The sequence below is a fragment of the Amphimedon queenslandica genome, unplaced genomic scaffold (genome assembly GCF_000090795.2).
Source record: "Amphimedon queenslandica unplaced genomic scaffold, v1.1 AMPQUscaffold_13382, whole genome shotgun sequence".
In the NCBI taxonomy this organism is placed as follows: Eukaryota; Metazoa; Porifera; class Demospongiae; order Haplosclerida; family Niphatidae; genus Amphimedon; species Amphimedon queenslandica.
In genome coordinates this window covers 1-16,893 of record NW_003546382.1, presented here as the reverse complement: position 1 = coordinate 16,893, position 16,893 = coordinate 1, and the positions used below count along the sequence as shown (strand labels likewise).

At 35.0% G+C, this 16,893-nt stretch overlaps 5 protein-coding genes and 1 long non-coding RNA gene across 9 annotated transcripts; 3 read left to right on the top strand and 3 right to left on the bottom strand.

Moving 5' to 3' along the window:
* Positions 1-1,088: 1,088 nt before the first annotated feature.
* Positions 1,089-2,964, bottom strand: LOC100637462 (phosphoserine phosphatase-like). The gene is made up of 6 exons (XM_003386913.3): positions 2,631-2,964; positions 2,432-2,516; positions 2,143-2,350; positions 1,694-1,784; positions 1,567-1,618; positions 1,089-1,455 (listed from the first exon to the last, which is right to left on the bottom strand). Exons 1-6 carry the CDS (start codon positions 2,765-2,767, stop codon positions 1,231-1,233), a joined length of 798 nt encoding a protein of 265 aa, XP_003386961.1. The 5' UTR covers positions 2,768-2,964; the 3' UTR covers positions 1,089-1,230.
* Positions 2,965-3,112: 148 nt separating this feature from the next.
* LOC105312913 (trichohyalin-like) lies at positions 3,113-4,155 on the top strand. Its single transcript, XM_011405921.2, has 2 exons — positions 3,113-3,222; positions 3,275-4,155. The coding sequence occupies exons 1-2, from the start codon at positions 3,153-3,155 to the stop codon at positions 4,045-4,047; spliced, it is 843 nt and encodes a 280-aa protein (XP_011404223.1). The 5' UTR covers positions 3,113-3,152; the 3' UTR covers positions 4,048-4,155.
* On the bottom strand, positions 4,067-7,043 carry LOC100638645 (coiled-coil domain-containing protein 157-like). Of its 2 annotated transcripts, none has more exons than XM_019997178.1 (9): positions 6,814-7,043; positions 6,572-6,761; positions 6,068-6,474; positions 5,470-5,662; positions 5,297-5,405; positions 5,044-5,246; positions 4,821-4,997; positions 4,466-4,765; positions 4,067-4,414 (listed from the first exon to the last, which is right to left on the bottom strand). In XM_019997178.1, the coding sequence occupies exons 1-9, from the start codon at positions 7,026-7,028 to the stop codon at positions 4,118-4,120; spliced, it is 2,091 nt and encodes a 696-aa protein (XP_019852737.1). In that variant the 5' UTR covers positions 7,029-7,043; the 3' UTR covers positions 4,067-4,117. The 2 variants fall into 2 exon arrangements, with proteins under 2 accessions (XP_019852737.1, XP_019852738.1); XM_019997179.1 differs by having other exon boundaries at positions 4,481-4,765.
* Positions 7,044-8,857: 1,814 nt separating this feature from the next.
* Positions 8,858-13,911, top strand: LOC100638517 (cob(I)yrinic acid a,c-diamide adenosyltransferase, mitochondrial-like). 2 transcript variants are annotated; one of them, XM_003386922.3, is made up of 9 exons: positions 8,858-8,942; positions 8,990-9,045; positions 9,119-9,212; positions 9,638-9,692; positions 9,739-9,811; positions 10,345-10,442; positions 10,497-10,561; positions 10,751-10,810; positions 10,865-10,995. In XM_003386922.3, exons 1-9 carry the CDS (start codon positions 8,884-8,886, stop codon positions 10,944-10,946), a joined length of 642 nt encoding a protein of 213 aa, XP_003386970.1. In that variant the 5' UTR covers positions 8,858-8,883; the 3' UTR covers positions 10,947-10,995. The 2 variants fall into 2 exon arrangements, with proteins under 2 accessions (XP_003386970.1, XP_019852739.1); XM_019997180.1 differs by lacking the exons at positions 10,345-10,442; positions 10,497-10,561; positions 10,751-10,810; positions 10,865-10,995 and adding exons at positions 13,635-13,732; positions 13,787-13,911.
* LOC100638391 (uncharacterized) lies at positions 12,610-13,063 on the top strand. The gene is made up of 3 exons (XR_002185101.1): positions 12,610-12,700; positions 12,894-12,948; positions 12,997-13,063. It is a non-coding gene; the product is annotated as an uncharacterized LOC100638391 (long non-coding RNA).
* A 938-nt stretch (positions 13,912-14,849) lies between the features above and the next one.
* LOC109582455 (mediator of RNA polymerase II transcription subunit 21-like) lies at positions 14,850-16,893 on the bottom strand. Of its 2 annotated transcripts, XR_002185094.1 has the most exons (6): positions 16,854-16,893; positions 16,725-16,748; positions 16,152-16,261; positions 15,804-15,879; positions 15,410-15,761; positions 14,850-15,334 (listed from the first exon to the last, which is right to left on the bottom strand). XR_002185094.1 is itself a non-coding variant. In XM_019997171.1 (4 exons), the coding sequence occupies exons 1-4, from the start codon at positions 16,771-16,773 to the stop codon at positions 15,691-15,693; spliced, it is 306 nt and encodes a 101-aa protein (XP_019852730.1). In that variant the 5' UTR covers positions 16,774-16,886; the 3' UTR covers positions 15,548-15,690. The 2 variants fall into 2 exon arrangements, 1 of the variants encoding a protein (XP_019852730.1); XM_019997171.1 differs by lacking the exon at positions 14,850-15,334 and having other exon boundaries at positions 15,548-15,761; positions 16,725-16,886.

The window sequence follows — 16,893 nt, the reverse complement described above, 5'->3', positions numbered from 1 at the left end:
CTGTCTTTTGTTTTTTCACTATGCTATGCTTGCGATATGTAAAGTTTTGTATTATAATTAAAGAAGGCCTTTATAATGAGGGCAGTTGTAAATGTATTGTCCCAATGGGCAGAACAAATTTCATGTGATATGGAGGCCATTAGACCAATAGTGTCCTGAATAAGGAGGTATTGCAATATAAAATTTGTACATAGTACATGTTCAATAATACATATTTGCTACATTGTAGATAGTGCTGGGCGATAGTATCGATATATGCGATGGTCGCGATAGTAATCTACTATCACTATCGTGATAGTTGAATCAACACTATCACGATTGACACGTGGTACATGTACGCATGCGCATTATCAAACACGTGGTTACTTTAATGAGTTAGTTCAGCTGTAAAAATGGAAGATGTTATCATTAGTAGCAGTACTGCTCCAAAAAGAAACAGAAATATTGCCTTTACCTGGTGCTACTAGTGTTGTATGGAAGTATTTTAGTTTTCCTGCTGTTGATGGTAAAATTTCTGAGTGCTTGAATAATCTCCAAAAGGCTCATGCAGAAATTTCAAGATATTAGAGCCTATTAGCTTAGATATATATGATATACAATCCTTTGGCATGGTGGAACACAAATTTCTTTTGTTATCCAATAATAGCTAGGAAATATTTATGTATACCGGTGGCATCAGTTCCCTCTGAATGTGTATTTATAGTACTGCAGGGAATATAGGTACTAAAAAAAGAGCTTGTCTACATCCAGAAAATGTCCTTCTAGCTGAAAACCTCAAATATTCATCTACCTTTCATCCTTTTGCCTATTTTGTTACATTAAATAAATATATTAAAATTAATTGTTAATATCGTGATAGTATCACTATCGTTAAAATTTTAAGAACTATCAATCGTGATATGATAGTAGCACTATCGCCCAGCACTAATTGTAGAGTTACTTCCTATTGCAGCTATTTATGCTTACTGTATAAGATGTTTTCCTGGTAAATTTTACTTTGTACCAGCTATCCACACAGCATGTGTTGTTGACAGTAGTAATAATTGATTTTTAGATAATAATATTTTTAGTTTTACTTTTAATAATAGTACTAATGTGAATCATGATTCAATATAAACTATAATAAATAAATAATAATAAATACTTATTAAGAAGTTGGAGAGTCATTCTCTCTCCTAATATTTTCCTATACATGAAGTCTGTAATAATAATAATTTTATTTTTTTGCTCTCAATCACATTCTGCCAGCAGTCTCTTCTGCTGTGTATCGTCCAAGTTACTCGCTGATGATGTTGAAGATGGCGAGTGTGACTCTTCATCAGAATCAGAGTAGGTCTGTGTCCTCCTCTGTAGTTCTATTGCCTCTATCAGCTCTTGCATGTCATGTACGTACCAGTTTGATAGCTCTTTGACTCGAGAGCGTACAACGTTTCCTCCAAATCCAATGAATGCATCCTGGAGAGGGAAAGAGGGGTCTGATATTGTGATTGTGTGTGTGTGTATATATGTGTGTACATGCATATATGATTGTTCCTCATTCGTTAATGTAGTACTAGCTATACTTACTGCTGGTGGTGAAGCTTGTAAATCAGTCATTCCATCACCAATCATGACAACACTATTATTATGTAGAAAAAGAAAAGGAGGGAGAATACGTGTATTTACTTATATAGTGTGTACATCGTATACTTACTATTCGTGTTTCTTTTTAATATCTCTCATGACTAAACTTTTCCCTCCATCTTGACAAGTTAGCTGATCAAGATCAAACCCTTCATATTCACCTAATAATAATAATAATAATAATAATAATAACGACAATAATGATAATAATATTGAATTTAAGGTGTCGTTTAATCTCGAATGTGTGGGTGAGCGAATGGTCAAAACTAAAGGTCACTCACTACGCATAACTGGCTTGACAAGTTTAGACAAACTAGTCAGACCAGTTTATCCAGAGTGGGGATTTACAGCACATGCTAGGCACATGCAACAGATGTGCAGGATATGAATGTCATTAGCACACACTATATTTATGCACAATGTAAAAAATGTGACTAAAATTGTTGCAGAAAAAGGTCAAAAAATACAAGCACAGTATGCACATGTAATTCTTCATTGTATTCTTAATGGAGGCATTACCTGCTTCATTGAATAGGAGTGCATTGCAGTAGAGGTTCTTCTTCTCAATCCTTAAGTTGTTAGTAATTGGTTCAATGAGTCTTCTGAAACCTCCTGAAATTACATACACGCTGATCCCTCTCGAATGTAAAAGGTCGACAAGTTCCTTCACATGAGGTGTCAGCACATTATCTATGTCTGACAAGTCTTCTTCAACTAATTGCTTGACCTTTAGAACAAAGGAGAAGCGAATGTGTGTGTGGGTATGGTACATAATGAAGTGTTAAATACATAAATATGCATTAATAACCTTATTCAGAGTCGGTTTGATTATGTTCAGTCTCATACCTAATGCTTCTTTGAAATTCATGTTGCCTGACATAGCAGTTTTGGTGCTATTGGAAAAGAAAGGTTATCATAATGAAATAATAGTCATCATGATTATTATAATTGATGTAAGTATAACAGTGATTAGAATGATGTAATTCTTATTATTTCTTTGTTCTCACATTTTCTCAACTTCCTCTCCAACGCCGCACACTTTTGCTAGTCTATCTATTCCTTCTAGTCTTATCAGTGTACTGTCCACGTCGAAGCACACAGCTGTGGCTCGGGCCAGAACCTCGTAAATGCAGGTATCAGTCATTCTTTTGAAACCTTTCTTATCAACACGGCGACTACTGACTAAAGAAGAGGGAGTCTCTCAGTCTGTAGAGAGTCTGAATAATGAATTTTGCCCGGTTCTTTATACTCGCTCCACTTGTTTATTTCCGCCCACGTGGTGAGCATGATCTTCCATAGCAACCAAAAATGGTGTCAGTTTTTATTGCTTTCGTGATCTAGCTTGGGCTTACACTTTCCCTTTTGTTATTGTAATAATAATAAGCTTCTATCTTTCTAATTGTCAATAGATGTTTATTTCAGATTTTCTATTATAATTACGAATCTTTTTCATTGTCTTTTGTGTCCGCCATTTTGGTGTATGGTACACCCCTTTATGGGTGTGTTTTAGTAGCCATGACGACCAAACAATGGCTACCAAGGGCGCATTGACCATTAAGTCTGAAAAACTTCAACTGCTAACTCATGAAGTAATCCTAAGTGAGACTGTTGTTGGTAGCTTTGTACCTTTGAATAACAGCAATCTTTGCAGGTGTTGGTGACAACATAAAAGATAAATTTGATAGGATTGCTGAACATGAAAGACAAAGTTCCATAAGGGCAACAGAGGAAGTTGTGAGGAGAGAAGAAAAGCAGGAATGTGCTAGGCTTCTTCAAGAGGCGAGGTCAAATTGGCTAGAAGAAAGGGAGAGTCTATTGAAGGAATGCGAAGAGAAGAGACTGCAGTCTGTCATGATGGAAAAGTCAACACTAGAATGCAAGTTGAGAGAAGAATTTGATGATCGATTAGCTCAGATCCGACTCTCACACGAGGAACATCTCAAGGAAAGTGTTAGCAGGACATGGAGTAAAGCGGAGCAAGTCAAAGAAGAAGTAATAGAAAGAGTGAGGGCAGAGGAAAAACTGATAGCTGAGCAGATTGCAAATGAGTTGGCTGGAGAAGTTCAACAAGAAAGAGAAGAATTGATTGCTCACCTTGAGGAGGAGAAGAAAAAGGCTCTGAGTAGGCAGAAGGAGGAACTAGAGATTGAGCATAAAACACAGTTACTGCTTCATGAGCAGGAGCTACAATTAGCATATGAGAAGAAGGTAGCTGAGCTCTGTGAGCAATATGAAACAGAACTAATGGCCTCCCAGCAACTACTTGAAGAGAAGAATAGGCAGCATGAGGCTAGCCAGAAAAATTTAAAGTTAATGACAGCACAGAAGGAGGATTTCGAGGGGAAGTACAATTTAACAAGAGCAGAATTTTCGGATTTTATAGCACAATTTCCTGGTTTTAATGCAGACTTTTTACTAAAATAATAATAGCTATTAAAATTAATTTTTTGGTTTAGCGGTAATAACTTTTACTAACAAAAATAACATAATTTCATTAGAGTTGCTGTTTTGTTGATCTGACATCTGAAATAGCATTTCGCTTATAATACAATTCTAAGTTAGCAGAGGAGTCAGTCATCAGAGATGATGATGATGAAGAGCCCACACTCTCTATGTCTCTCAGTATTGGATCCTGTGATAGTGAAGAGGGTTCAGACCTTACTTGAGATGGAGGAGGAGCAGGAGGGGGAGAGCGTGGAGTCTTCCTAATCATTTTATTGGTATGGGTCTGAACGGCAGAATGAGAATGTAAATTCGGAACATTATTCCATAATCTTGTAGGTCCTGAAAGCTGATTAAAAAAAGAGAATGAACATACATTGTAATTTCGTGTTACAATTACATTGATATGGCTAACGTGTAAAGGCTGTAAATTGGTATCCTTTGGTGTATATAGCTGACGAATTTCATGATTCTGTTCTTCTAAATAGAATATTCTAACTGAGTTTGCATCTATGTGTTCTCTAGATTGGCTGAGTGTCATCCTTGTGTCAACTCGAGGACTAAACGGGTACTCCATTAAAAGCCTTGACTTGCTCCTTTCTTCACTTAACTCTTCCATCTTTGTCATTGCCTCCTTTTGCAGCTCTTGGCATTCAAACTTTAAAGACTCATTCTCTTGATTAGACTTTTCTAGTAACATCTGCGGTAACAAAAAATAATAGCTTGAGCATAAAGTACAGCATTAATGCTCTTACTTTCTCTCTCTCTAGGCTACTCAATGTAACGGCACATTTCTCTGTCATTTTTACAAGTTTTTCTTTAGCACAATCTCTCTCTTTCAAGGTCTTGTTTAAAACCTCATTCAAGTGTGAGCAGTTTTGATCCAGCTCATCAATTTGGTTCAACAACTTTGTCTGCTTTGACTGTAAATACTAAAACATCTACATAGTCATTATAATCCAGTGGTCTGTCTCTTACTTTACATCGCGACTCTATATTTGCAAGCTGTGTTGAGGTTTTGTTTAATTCCAATGATGTTTCTTCAAGTTGTGAGCAAACATCTTTGTGCTCTTTTGTCAATGAGGCAAATTCTTTACTTAACTTATCACTAGCTTCTTTTGATTTAGAGCTCTCATTTAGGCTGCATGTTAGTGATACTTTTAATCTTGAAACCTTTTCATCTAATGTTTCATTTCATTAAAATAATGTTATTCTTCATAGCAATACGTACTTTTCTCGACAATAACTGACTGCAAGTGTTTCTCAGAGTTTTTCAAGGACATTACTTCTTTCTGTAGCATATCTGATTTACTAAGCACATGTGATAGTTGTCTTTTCACCTACAATGAACAAATAAGAGTATTATAAAACTTATGCAAACATTATTTTAGTTTTACAATGTACCTCGGTTACTTCAACTTCATGAGTATTGCGATATTGCAAGATTGTTTCTTCATATTTTTCTTGATTTTCTTTCAATTGCTTCTGTAACTCATTGACATTGTTTAATACTTGACGGCATTGCTCCTCTAGTTCTGGTATGACTAGCTTTTTATGTGTCAGCTCCTTCTTAAAACTCTCATTTTCCCTTTCATAACTACAGCAGCAATATCAGAATATGTAATGACAATTGATTGATTTATGATATAAAGAAACAATGAATGATGAATTATAGATACTCGTATCACATAATAGTAATTTTTAATTTCCCCACTGTTTTAAGCAAGGAATTTATTGTTAGTTAGTTATGTATTAGCAGTTTTAGCACAATAATTTGACTAATGTACACTACAATACTTTGTGCTATTGTTAGTAATCTTGCAAATCATTGAACCATTATCGCTTACTTTGTGTAAAGTAATGCAATACTATAGTCTATGTCTTAAGTCAGTATTACACTAGCTGCTCAAGTTTCAATCAAAAACACTGGCAATTTGACCTTTGACGAACTAGTGTAATATTTTTAATCCGCTTTTTTACTCTATACAAGAATGACGCATACCTTACAAAGCAATCTTTAATAGCAGCAATATTTGCATCTACAACTGCCTTGTCATAACCTCCCACACTTTCAGCTTTTTTGTCTTGCTTTCTCTGTACTTCGAGCTTCAGATTACTCACTCTTTTAGCAAGTTTGTCCAATTGCTCTAGATATGTGGGACACTTTGAGCAAGGATCACTTTTAGCCATGTAGTTAACAACTGGTGGAGCTACTAGTGAAGTCTGGGTAGTTTGAGTACTAACTGTCCTTGTTTCAGAAATACCAAGACTGGATGCTCCCTGTGTTCCTGTATTCAAAGCACTATCAAGAGCCTCTGCTGCACTGGGTCCTAGCTCATTTGTAACCAGATCATGATAGTGCAGCAACTTCTGCTGTAGTTTTGACACTTCTCCTTTCATAGAATCTACCTATATGATGTGTGCACATATGATGTAATAAGAATATTCTTTGTCAAATGTAAGGTTGCATGGTATCACATTCCACAACTGTATTATGTGGACTCACATCATTGTCAAGATCTTTGAATTTTTTAATGAGTTGAACAAAGCCACGAACAAACCTCTTGAGTGTTGAGGAGAAAGAAAGTGGGAGAGAAGGAGAAGAGAATGAGCCAGTTTTGTGTCGCGGTGACTGCTTGCTGTGTTTATTAGTTACTTCAATTTCAAATACGCACAACTGCAGGAGAAAGGCTAACCTATGCAAGTTTGATAATTTATTTTAAAATTAATGTCACCATTGTCAGCTACCTGTCCACTAGCAGCTCCAGAAGCAACTGATCATCGTCAATGTCTTTGGCAGAGAATGCAACATCAGTGGCCTTCTTCTCGGGATAGCGCCAGGATGGTACTGATAATTTATCTGGTGGTATTTTTAGCTGACCATGGAGGTCTTTGAGAGCTCCCTGCAATATGAGGACTTCATTTCTCAGTTGAGCCTGCACCTGCGAGTTGGTGGACATCATTTCAAATTTAATAACGGGGCGGGGCTATACAGTATAAATGCGTGGGTGGTAAAAAAGGAGTGGCTGTATTGATTGAAGAAGTCAATGTCAATTTATTTACTGCAGCTTCAATGTGTACAGTAGCTATCAGTGCATGCATGGCTAGTAAAAACAAAAGGGTTTCAATTATCTTATATTAAAAAAAATACACCATATATTCTACATGCAGCTTATAAAAAGAAAAAAAGATATAAAACTTTGTAAAAATATAAAGTTTGGAAGCTTTATGTTCAAACAAAGTAACTAACAAATGCAAAGAGGATTACAAAGACAGGAGCTACTAGTTCAGTAGCACTGGATGCTTCAGCAGGACCAGTAGTTGAGCCAGTTGGACCAGCGGTTGGACCAGTAAATGGACTACAAGCATCACTGACACTAACACCACTGCATGAAGTAACACCAGATCCAAGATATGGCTGTGTACAGCAACCCATCCTGCTACTAAAGGTACTGACATAATTAAGACAAGTGGAAGAAGCACCACTGCAATATATTCCTCCAGTCCTAAAGGTGCAGGCACTAGTCAGTCGATCAAAATTACTATAGTCTCCATCATATTGGCGAATGTACCTCACCTCACAGAAATCACCACTCTCTTGTCCACAGACCCCTCGACGGAGTAATGTGATGAGGTAGTCTTTGTAATCAAATGGAAGAGCCAGACAATTGTAGTACTCTTCAATAGGGTCAAGGCATGCAGGGACACAGATTCTAGAATAGGCAGTATTGAGTGCATCAAGCTGTTGATCTGATAAGGCGAGTGAAGAGAGTCCACCAGAAAGCTCTGTGAAGTTGCAGAATGAAAGAAGGTTGCTGTCCAGCAGGTTCAGGCATGCAGAAGAACTCTGGCGAGTCACTACTTGCTTGTTGTATGATTTACCGTTAACTTTTTCCAGCCATTTAGCGATATCTACACTTCTTTTCCTTGCAGTGGCAGCACCATCACTGCAAGCAATAATGAGTAACAGAGAAAACAAGAAGACTGGAGACATCCTTAGAGAGTAAGTGATCTGCTACACCCCAATTGCTGATCTCAAACCTCAAACTCTTTTTTTATAGAGTAGCTACCCAATGAGATTCAAGACATGATTCAAGGATTCCCCACTGTCAGCTCAACAGAAATGTTACTGAACTGTAAACATGTTTTTAGGAACTATATAAACATGTTTTTCAGAGACTGTATAGTTAGACATTCGGGATAAAGAGAACTTAGTCTAAAAATAATATGAAAATCATTAATATCATTTTCCCCTCCACTAATAATATTCACAGTTCAGTTACACATTTGGGATAAAGGTAACTTAGTCCCAAAGTAATATGAAAATCATTAATATCAATTTGCATAATATTCATAGTTTCAATAATATTCACCGCATAAATTAATTCAGTATATACATATTATTATTTGTTATTATTATTATTATGCGAGTTGGACCAACCCATGAACAAACCTTTTGAGAGTTGAGGTGGAGGGAAGGAGAAGAGAAAGAGCCTAGAATAGACCTAGTCTGGTGACTGACCAGAGAATGAGTTAGTTTTATATCATAGTCATAGGCTATAGTGATTGCTCCATCTCAAAGTACACATGACTGCAGAAGAAAGGCTTTTAAACCTACACAAAATTACTACTGAATCACTTTTATCTTAAATTCAATGTTACCTGCAACAGTGCAACTAACTCCATTCCTCACTCCATGCATGCATACCTTTTAAAATTATTCCATAGTCTAGTCTCTATATCTATCTATGATTAATCTATCTATGATCAATCAGTCAATCTATCTAATACAAATTGAAGGCGTGGCTTGTAAAAAGCATGGGTGTTAGGCTAATGTCTCTTCATAGGATTTTAAGAACATTTTTGTCTACCAAAAGGTATTATATTATTATTATTATTTCTGCTTACTTTTATATCAATCTAGAAATTATTCCACTGATGGTGGCAGAATTAGAATATACACACGAACAGGAGACAAAGGTAAAAAAATTATTAGATATTGTAAATCAATTGACTTACAATTATTTCAATTGCTACATCTACATTATAATAGGTACATCAAGCAATTATGCTGGCCAGAGACTGCCAAAAGATGATGCCCTTTTTGAAGCACTAGGATCCAATGATGAGCTCTCATCATCTCTAGGGTATGTATTGTATTGTATCGTGGATTTAGAATTACTCTAGGGTGCCTTTTTTCGAGGGCTGTAGATTTCACGAATTTGCCTAAAAATCTATTTTGCAGATTTAATTTTTGCAAATTTATGCCGTCTACCATCTTGTACCGTGATAATTTGATTTTCGTGGAAGTAATTTTTGTGAATATTCAAAAAATTGTGAAATCCACAAAATTTACAACCCTCGAAAAAAGGCACCCTATGGTAGTTATATAGTGGGTTAGATGTATTATGGAAATATTGGTGTGATATTGATTGGTAGTTTCAATCTAAAATCTATCAAAATTTTTTCATAAAAAACCTGCAATTTTGATATTTTAGTAAAAATCTGACAAGCGCTTATTCTCGCCAGTTTTTCCACTATTATCTAACCACACCTACTTATATTATGATAGACTAGCAAGAGAATTCTGCGGTCCCCAGAGCACATTACCTGATAAATTACAAGAGGTATATTATGATATGATAGTATGAATATTTAATGAGTAATGTTTAGATACAGTGCTTGTTACAAGATATTGGATCACATCTGGCAACACCGCGTTCATCAGCCACACCTACTAAACTAGGTAATGCTACTCTTTATTGGAACAAATAATGCAAAGACTCTTTTTGTTTTTGATTTTATGTTGTGTTAAAGCTTAAAAGTTTGAGCAGGCTCTGATCAAAATTTGATTTGTTACGAATTTTTTAAGTTGCTCTAAAGTTACCTTTTGATCGAACAGGGTATTTTGTCAAATGATTTGGCTCAATTTTTATTATTTCTTTTGATACAAATACATGTTCTTATGTTGTGTACAACATTTAAATTGATTTTGATCGTGTTTGAATTTATTACAAATTTTTAAAGTTGTTCAAAAAAATTTTTTTAATGAAAAGGAGAGCATTATTCATTTTCCAAATTGTTTCAGATACATATACATGTATTTGTGTTGTATAGAAAGTTAAAACTGATTCCGATTAAGTTTAGATTTTCTACGAATTTTTTAACTTGTTCTAATATTGGATCTTAGTTCCTATACTATATATAGTACAGGGACTTTGACCCAATTATTATTAATCTATGATGCATGCATGAACAAATATTATTTTTTGTCGTTAGCTCATACAGACTTTAGCATGTCACATGTGACAAAGTTAGAGAAATGGATTGATGAGCTAGATGACCAACTTCCTCCACTTACAAACTTCATTTTACCAGTAAAGTCATGATATGATACTCCTATTGTTATTTCTGTATCTCTCCTCCTTTAGTCTGGAGGTAAGGCTAGTTCATTCCTTCACTTATCAAGAACAATCTGTCGCAGGACAGAGAGGAGGTATGATAATAATAATTAAAGCATAAAAATTAAAGGCCTTTTTTCAAAAATGCATGCTGGTCTTCTATGTGAGGGAAATGTAAGCACTATTTATCAAATCAACAATATTGAAACAGCTCTCATTGAAATAGCACAAAAAGCATCTACTATTAGTATTACTATTTTTATTCTCTCTCTTCTTCATGATAGGGTAGTCCCCTTATATCGCGATGGTCAAGTTGATGAAGCAGTTTTTAAATATTTAAACAGGTAAGTTTTTGACAGGCTGGATCTTTTAGTTCAAACTTAAATATTTTTTTGTAGATTGAGTGATTTCTTATTTAATGCTGCTCGCTTTGAGGCACAATTAGAGGGAAAAGAAGAAGTTATTTATCAAAGAAAGTAAAGGAACTAGCTTGTAGAACTACAATATTATTTCTAAATCATTTTGGCTTGTGTGTAATTAATTTTCCAAATTTTCCAAATTTTTGCACCATTCAACTCTAAATAAAATTGAGTCACATTATTTCTAAATCAATTTATTTCAAATGGTTTAGTCTTGGCTCACACATATCTGTATTAAGCAACAAATTTATACAAAAAATACATCATAAAACTAAAAAAACTTATAAAAAATATAACTCAATACTATAAATACCACATCAAACTATATAATGTGATTATGCTACAGAGTTCAGCTTAATATGTTCAAGCAAAGAAACTAGCAAATGCAATGAGGATCACAAAGACTGGAGCTACTAGGCCGGTGGCACTGCTGCAAGCTTCATCCACACTAATACCACTGCATGAGGTGACACCAGATCCAAGATATGGCTGTGTACAGCAACCCATCCTGCTACTAAATGTATTGACATGACTAAGACAATTGGATGAAGCACCACTGCAAGATATTCCACTACTTGTAAAGGTGCAAGCGTTTATTAGTTGTTGAAAATCATCATAGTCTCCATTATATTGACGAATGTATCTCACTTCACAGTAGTCTCCACTCTCTTGTCCACAGGTACCTTGACGGAGTAATGTGATGAGATAGTTTTTACTATCAGTTGGAAGAGTCAGACAATTGTAGTATTCTTCAAATGGATCAATGCAGGCAGAGACACAGACTCCAGAGTAGGCAGTATTGAGTTGTTCAAGCTGTGCATCTGATAAAGATGATGCAGGAAGTTCAGAGAGTCCACCAGAAAGCTCTGTGAAGTCGCAATATGAAGGAAGGCTGCTATAAAGCTGGTCCAAGCATGTAGAAGAACTCTGACGAGCTACAAGTTCTTTGATCTGCGATTTGCTATTAATCTTTTCCAGCCATTTAGTGACATCAGCTCTTCTTTTCTTTTCAGTGGTAGCACCATCACTGCAAGCAATGGCAACGAGTAGCAAGGAAAACAAGAAAACTGGAGACATCCTTAGAAAGCAAGTGATTTGCTGCACTCAAATTGTTGACCTTGAGAAGTTCTTTTATAGTGAAGCTCTGACTTTAATGAGATTCAAGGGTACATATGATTCAAGGAAGTGAAGGAAGTGAAATGGATACTCATTCATAAAGTATTACCTCAATAGAAATGCGTTATTGAACTTTAAACATGTTCTTAGAGACAGATCCCACAGTAAAGGCTATATGATCGAAGGTCAATTCATTAGAGATGTACCTCAATAGTTGCAGCAATACGAGGAATTGAGTTCACATAATGTTAACAGCTCACATGAAATATGATATGAAGTAGCCAGCTATCTATTCAATAAATAATATTATCTTCAAATTTTAGGAAAAGCACTAGTTTAATGCATTATTGACAATTATATCAAAGTATTTGTGTAATAATGATTAAAAAACAAAACAACATTAATTTGTAAGTTTATGTTGACGATCACTAATAGTTTTATTGATAAGTCTGACTTGTTTCAACATTGACTCTAAACATAACATAAGGTGTAATTTAGTTACAGACACACCCACCCACCAGCTTCATTGATTAATGGAGACAAAGGTAAAAAAATAATTTTTGTAAATCACAATTATTTCAATTGCTACATCTACATTATAATAGGTGCATCAAGCAATTATGCTGGCCAGAGACTGCCAAAAGATGATGCCCTTTTTGAAGCACTAGGATCCAATGATGAGCTCTCGTCATCTCTAGGGTATGTTATGTATAGATATTGATTTCGCAATCAGTGGTTAAGAAACCTTTCAATGTAAAATCTACTATTGATGTGCAGAATGAAACAAATATTTTATTAAAACTGCTGATTTGATATTTTGGTAAAAGTCGATCTGATAAGCAATAATTTTCCCACCACTATTATCTAACCACGCCTACTTGTATCATGATAGACTAGCAAGAGAATTCTGCGGTCCCCAGAGCACATTACCTGATAAATTACAAGAGGTATATTATGATATGATAGCATGAGAATATTTAATGAGTAATGTTTAGATACAGTGCTTGTTACAAGATATTGGGTCACATCTGGCAACACTGCGTTCATCAGCCACACCCACTAAACTAGGTAATTCTCTTTATTGGAATGTATAATGCATCCCACTCTTTGTTCTTAATTTTACTATGTTGTGTTTAAACTTAAAAGTTTGAGCAGGCCCTGATCAAAACTTGATTTTTTATGAACTTTTAAAGTTGCTCTAAAATTACTTTTTGATGGAACAGGGTATTTTGTCAAAAATGATAAATGATTTGGAGAGTTTTTTTATTATTTCATCTGATACAAATATATGTCCTTATGTTGTGTAGAATGTTTGAACTGATTCTGGTCAAGTTTGAGTTTTTTTTACAAATTTTTAAAGTTATTCCAAATTCTGGCGAAATTCCCTGTACTATAGTACAGGAATTTTGATCAAATTTTTTCAAAATGAAAAGGAGAGTGTAATTTATTTTTATAATTTTTCTGTTACATTTACATGTATTTATGTTGTGCAAAAAAGTTTGAATTGATCCCAATCAAGTTTGGATTTTTTTTGAATTTGTAAAGTTGTTCTAATATTGGTCAAAGTCCCTGTACTATAGTACAGGGATTTGACCCAATTATCGTTAATTTATAATATAATTTTTGTCGTTAGCTCATACAGAGTTTAGCATGTCACATGTGACAAAGTTGGAGAAATGGATTGATGAGCTAGATGACCAACTACCTCCACTTACAAACTTCATTCTACCAGTAAAGCCATGATATGATACTCCTATTGTTATTTCTGTATCTCTCCTCCTTTAGTCTGGAGGTAAGGCTAGTTCATTCCTTCACTTATCAAGAACCATCTGTCGCAGGACAGAGAGGAGGTATGATAATAATAAAGCATAAAAATTAAAGGCCTTTTTTCAAAAATGCATGCTTGTCTTCTATGTGGGGGAAATGTAAGCGCTACTTATCAAAGCAACAATATTGAGACAGCTCTCATAGAAATAGCACAAAAAGCATCTACTGTTAGTATTACTATTTTTATTCTTTCTCTTTTTCATGATAGGGTAGTCCCATTATATCGCGATGGTCAAATTGATGCCGAAGCAGTTTTTAAATATTTAAAGAGGTAAGTTTTTAATGGGCTGGATCTTTTAGTTAAAAAATATTTTTTTGTAGATTGAGTGATTTTTTATTTAATGCTGCTCATTTTGAGGCACAATTAGAGGGAAAAGAAGAAGTTATTTATCAAAGAAAGTAAAGAAACTAGCTTGTAGAACTACAATAATATTTCTAAATCATTTTGGCTTGTGTGTGTATTTAATTTTCCAAATTTTTCAAATTTTTGCACAATTCAACTCTAAATAAAATTGAGTCACATTATTTCTAAATCAATTCATTTTGAATGGCTTAGTTTTGGCTCCCACGTGTCTGTATTAAGCAAAAAATTTATATAAAAATACATAATAAAACTAAAAAACTTCAGTATAAAAGAATAGAAATCAATGCTATATAATTGCCACATCAAACTATATAATGTGAGAGTTCAGCTTAATAAAATGTGTTCAAGACTTCAAGCAAAGAAACTAGCAAATGCAAAGAGCATCACAAAGGCAGGAGCTACTAGTCCAGTAGCACTGGATACTCCAATACAAGGTTCACTAACATTAACACCACTGCATGAAGTAACACCAGATCCAAGATATGGCTGTGTGCAGCAACCCATCCTGCTACTAAAGTTACTGACGTGACTAAGACAAATGGATGAAGCACCTCTGCAAACTATTCCACTAGTTGTATTGGTGCAATAATCAGCTACTTGGTCACCATTTCTATATTGACGAATGTATATCACCCCACAGTATTCTCCACTCTCTTGGTCTTGTCCACAGATACCTTGACGAAGTAATGTGACAAGATAGTTTTTGTGATCAAATTGAAGTTTCAGACAATTGTAGTACCCTTCAATAGGATTAAGGCATTCAGGGACACAGAGTTGAGAGTAGGCAGCATTGAGTTGATCAAGCTGTGCATTTGACAAAGATGATGCAAGCAGTGAAGATATTCTACCAGAAAGCTCTGATATGTTACAATACAAAGGGAGGATGTTGTTGAGTTGGTTTGTGCACACAGAATAATTCTGATAAGCCATTAGTCCTTCACTGTGCAATCTGCTATCGATCTTTTCCAGCCATTTAGTGACATCTGATGCACTTCTTTTCTTTGCAGTGGTAGCACCATCACTGCAAGCAATAGCAATGAGTAGCAAAGACAACAAGAAGATTGGAGACATCCTTAAAGAGTAAGTGATTTGGTGCACTCAAATTGTTGATCTTGAGAAGTTTTTTTATAGTGTAGCTTTGACTTTAATGAGATTCAAGGGTACATGATTCAAGGAAGTAAAGGAAGTGAAATGGATACTCATTCATAAACTTTTACCTCAATTAAAATGCTTTATTGAACTGTAAGCATGCTCTTAGAGACAAATCCCACGGTAAAGGCTATTGCAGGTCAATTCATTTGGGATTGAACTTCATAGCTGCAGCTAGCAATACAAGGAATTGAGTTCACATAATGTAGACAGTTCACATGAAATTTGATATGGAATAGCTTGCTATCTATTCAATAATAATACCTGGAAAGCACTACTTTAATGCATTATGCATTATTGACAATTATATCAAAGTATATGTCTAATAGTGATTAAAAATAAAACATAATTAATTTGTAAGTTTATGTTGACGATCACTAATAGTCTTATTGATAAGTCTGACTTGTTTCAACATTGACTCTAAACATAAGGTGCAATTTAGTTACAGACACACCCACTCACCGGCTTCATTGATGACGTGTCTTAATTTTTCTCCAGAAACTTGATTCTCAGCAACAAGGTTCTTCAAAGTTTCTTCCTATTAGTAAATTTACAAGATTATCCTTTGCTCTATACTTTTCAAGCTTAGCAATCAAGACTAGTTTACATTTATATGCTACTAGACCAGTGTATCATCAAATTTTCATAAAAAGTATGGGCAAATTGACTATATATTTGACACTTTATGCTAGAATAAAGCTGAATTCTATTCCAGCATCAACATAACATCAGACCTAGCATAATATTGTAAACCAGCCTTAAAGTATAGGTGAGGGAGTGCAATATATGGTAATGGCTCAAAACTAGCACCTGCTTCTCTGGAGTGTATTCCTGATCAGGGAGTGACTCAATGAGTGTCTCAATGTCAGTGGCTGTTTGTGATATCAGTGAAGCAAATAATGTTGCATTGTTGGTGCTACCTATAATGTGTACAGTCTGTACACCCTCATTCATAAGTGTGCATAGAGCTGTTGCACGGATGTAATCAACGGGGTAGGTGGAGCTTCCTGTCGGCCATCTTGAGTGGCAAGAATGTACACGCAACAAATGGAGGAATGGAAACAAACTGCGATTTTTCATCAAAGAGATATCATACTTCGCTGCAGAATATTATAGAGACTTCTTTACTCAATATCTTCATCTCCTATCTTGCATTAGCCTGGAATGTCAACTGCAGAATTTATTTAAATTTTTTTCTCCGTTCCCCCATTCATTCTTGGCCTTCTTGCCACCCAACATGGCGGACAAGTTAGCTCAATTTTAGCCACACCCTCCCGTTGATTACTTCCGTGCAACAGCTCTATTAGTGATGAAGTGTGTTTTAGTTTAGAACTTGACTAGTCAATAATTTAAAAATGATTTTTACTCAATACATGTACTCACTTTCCCCTCCTCCTTCTTTGGTCTCTAAAGTAAGTAGAAATGCATTCATAAGTGATGTAACAACAACAAGGCAAGTAATTCAATATTATGATAAACTGTGAGAATTTAGACTATTATTATTATTATTACCAGTGGTTTGATTCTGTTGCAGAATCCCAATACTATTGCA

Bases quoted from the DNA above. Each gene is read 5' to 3' on its own strand.
- LOC100637462 (XM_003386913.3), bottom strand. From the start codon at position 2,767: ATGACTGATACCTGCATTTACGAGGTTCTGGCCCGAGCCACAGCTGTG. The intron at 2,517-2,630 runs GTGAGAACAAAG...CTTTTCCAATAG, and splicing joins GGAGAGGAAGTTGAGAAAAT to CACCAAAACTGCTATGTCAG. The intron at 2,351-2,431 runs GTTATTAATGCA...TTTGTTCTAAAG, and splicing joins TCAAACCGACTCTGAATAAG to GTCAAGCAATTAGTTGAAGA.
- LOC105312913 (XM_011405921.2), top strand. From the start codon at position 3,153: ATGGCTACCAAGGGCGCATTGACCATTAAGTCTGAAAAACTTCAACTG. The intron at 3,223-3,274 runs GTGAGACTGTTG...CAATCTTTGCAG, and splicing joins AACTCATGAAGTAATCCTAA to GTGTTGGTGACAACATAAAA.
- LOC100638645 (XM_019997178.1), bottom strand. From the start codon at position 7,028: ATGATGTCCACCAACTCGCAGGTGCAGGCTCAACTGAGAAATGAAGTC. The intron at 4,766-4,820 runs GTAAGAGCATTA...TTGTTACCGCAG, and splicing joins GTAGCCTAGAGAGAGAGAAA to ATGTTACTAGAAAAGTCTAA. The intron at 4,415-4,465 runs GTAATTGTAACA...TTTTTTAATCAG, and splicing joins TACACGTTAGCCATATCAAT to CTTTCAGGACCTACAAGATT.
- LOC100638517 (XM_003386922.3), top strand. From the start codon at position 8,884: ATGGGTGTTAGGCTAATGTCTCTTCATAGGATTTTAAGAACATTTTTG. The intron at 8,943-8,989 runs GTATTATATTAT...ATATCAATCTAG, and splicing joins ACATTTTTGTCTACCAAAAG to AAATTATTCCACTGATGGTG. The intron at 9,213-9,637 runs GTATGTATTGTA...ATATTATGATAG, and splicing joins GAGCTCTCATCATCTCTAGG to ACTAGCAAGAGAATTCTGCG.
- LOC109582455 (XM_019997171.1), bottom strand. From the start codon at position 16,773: ATGAATGCATTTCTACTTACTTTAGAGACCAAAGAAGGAGGAGGGGAA. The intron at 15,880-16,151 runs GTGCTAGTTTTG...ATTTACTAATAG, and splicing joins AATACACTCCAGAGAAGCAG to GAAGAAACTTTGAAGAACCT. The intron at 15,762-15,803 runs GTGAGTGGGTGT...CCTTATGTTTAG, and splicing joins ACACGTCATCAATGAAGCCG to AGTCAATGTTGAAACAAGTC.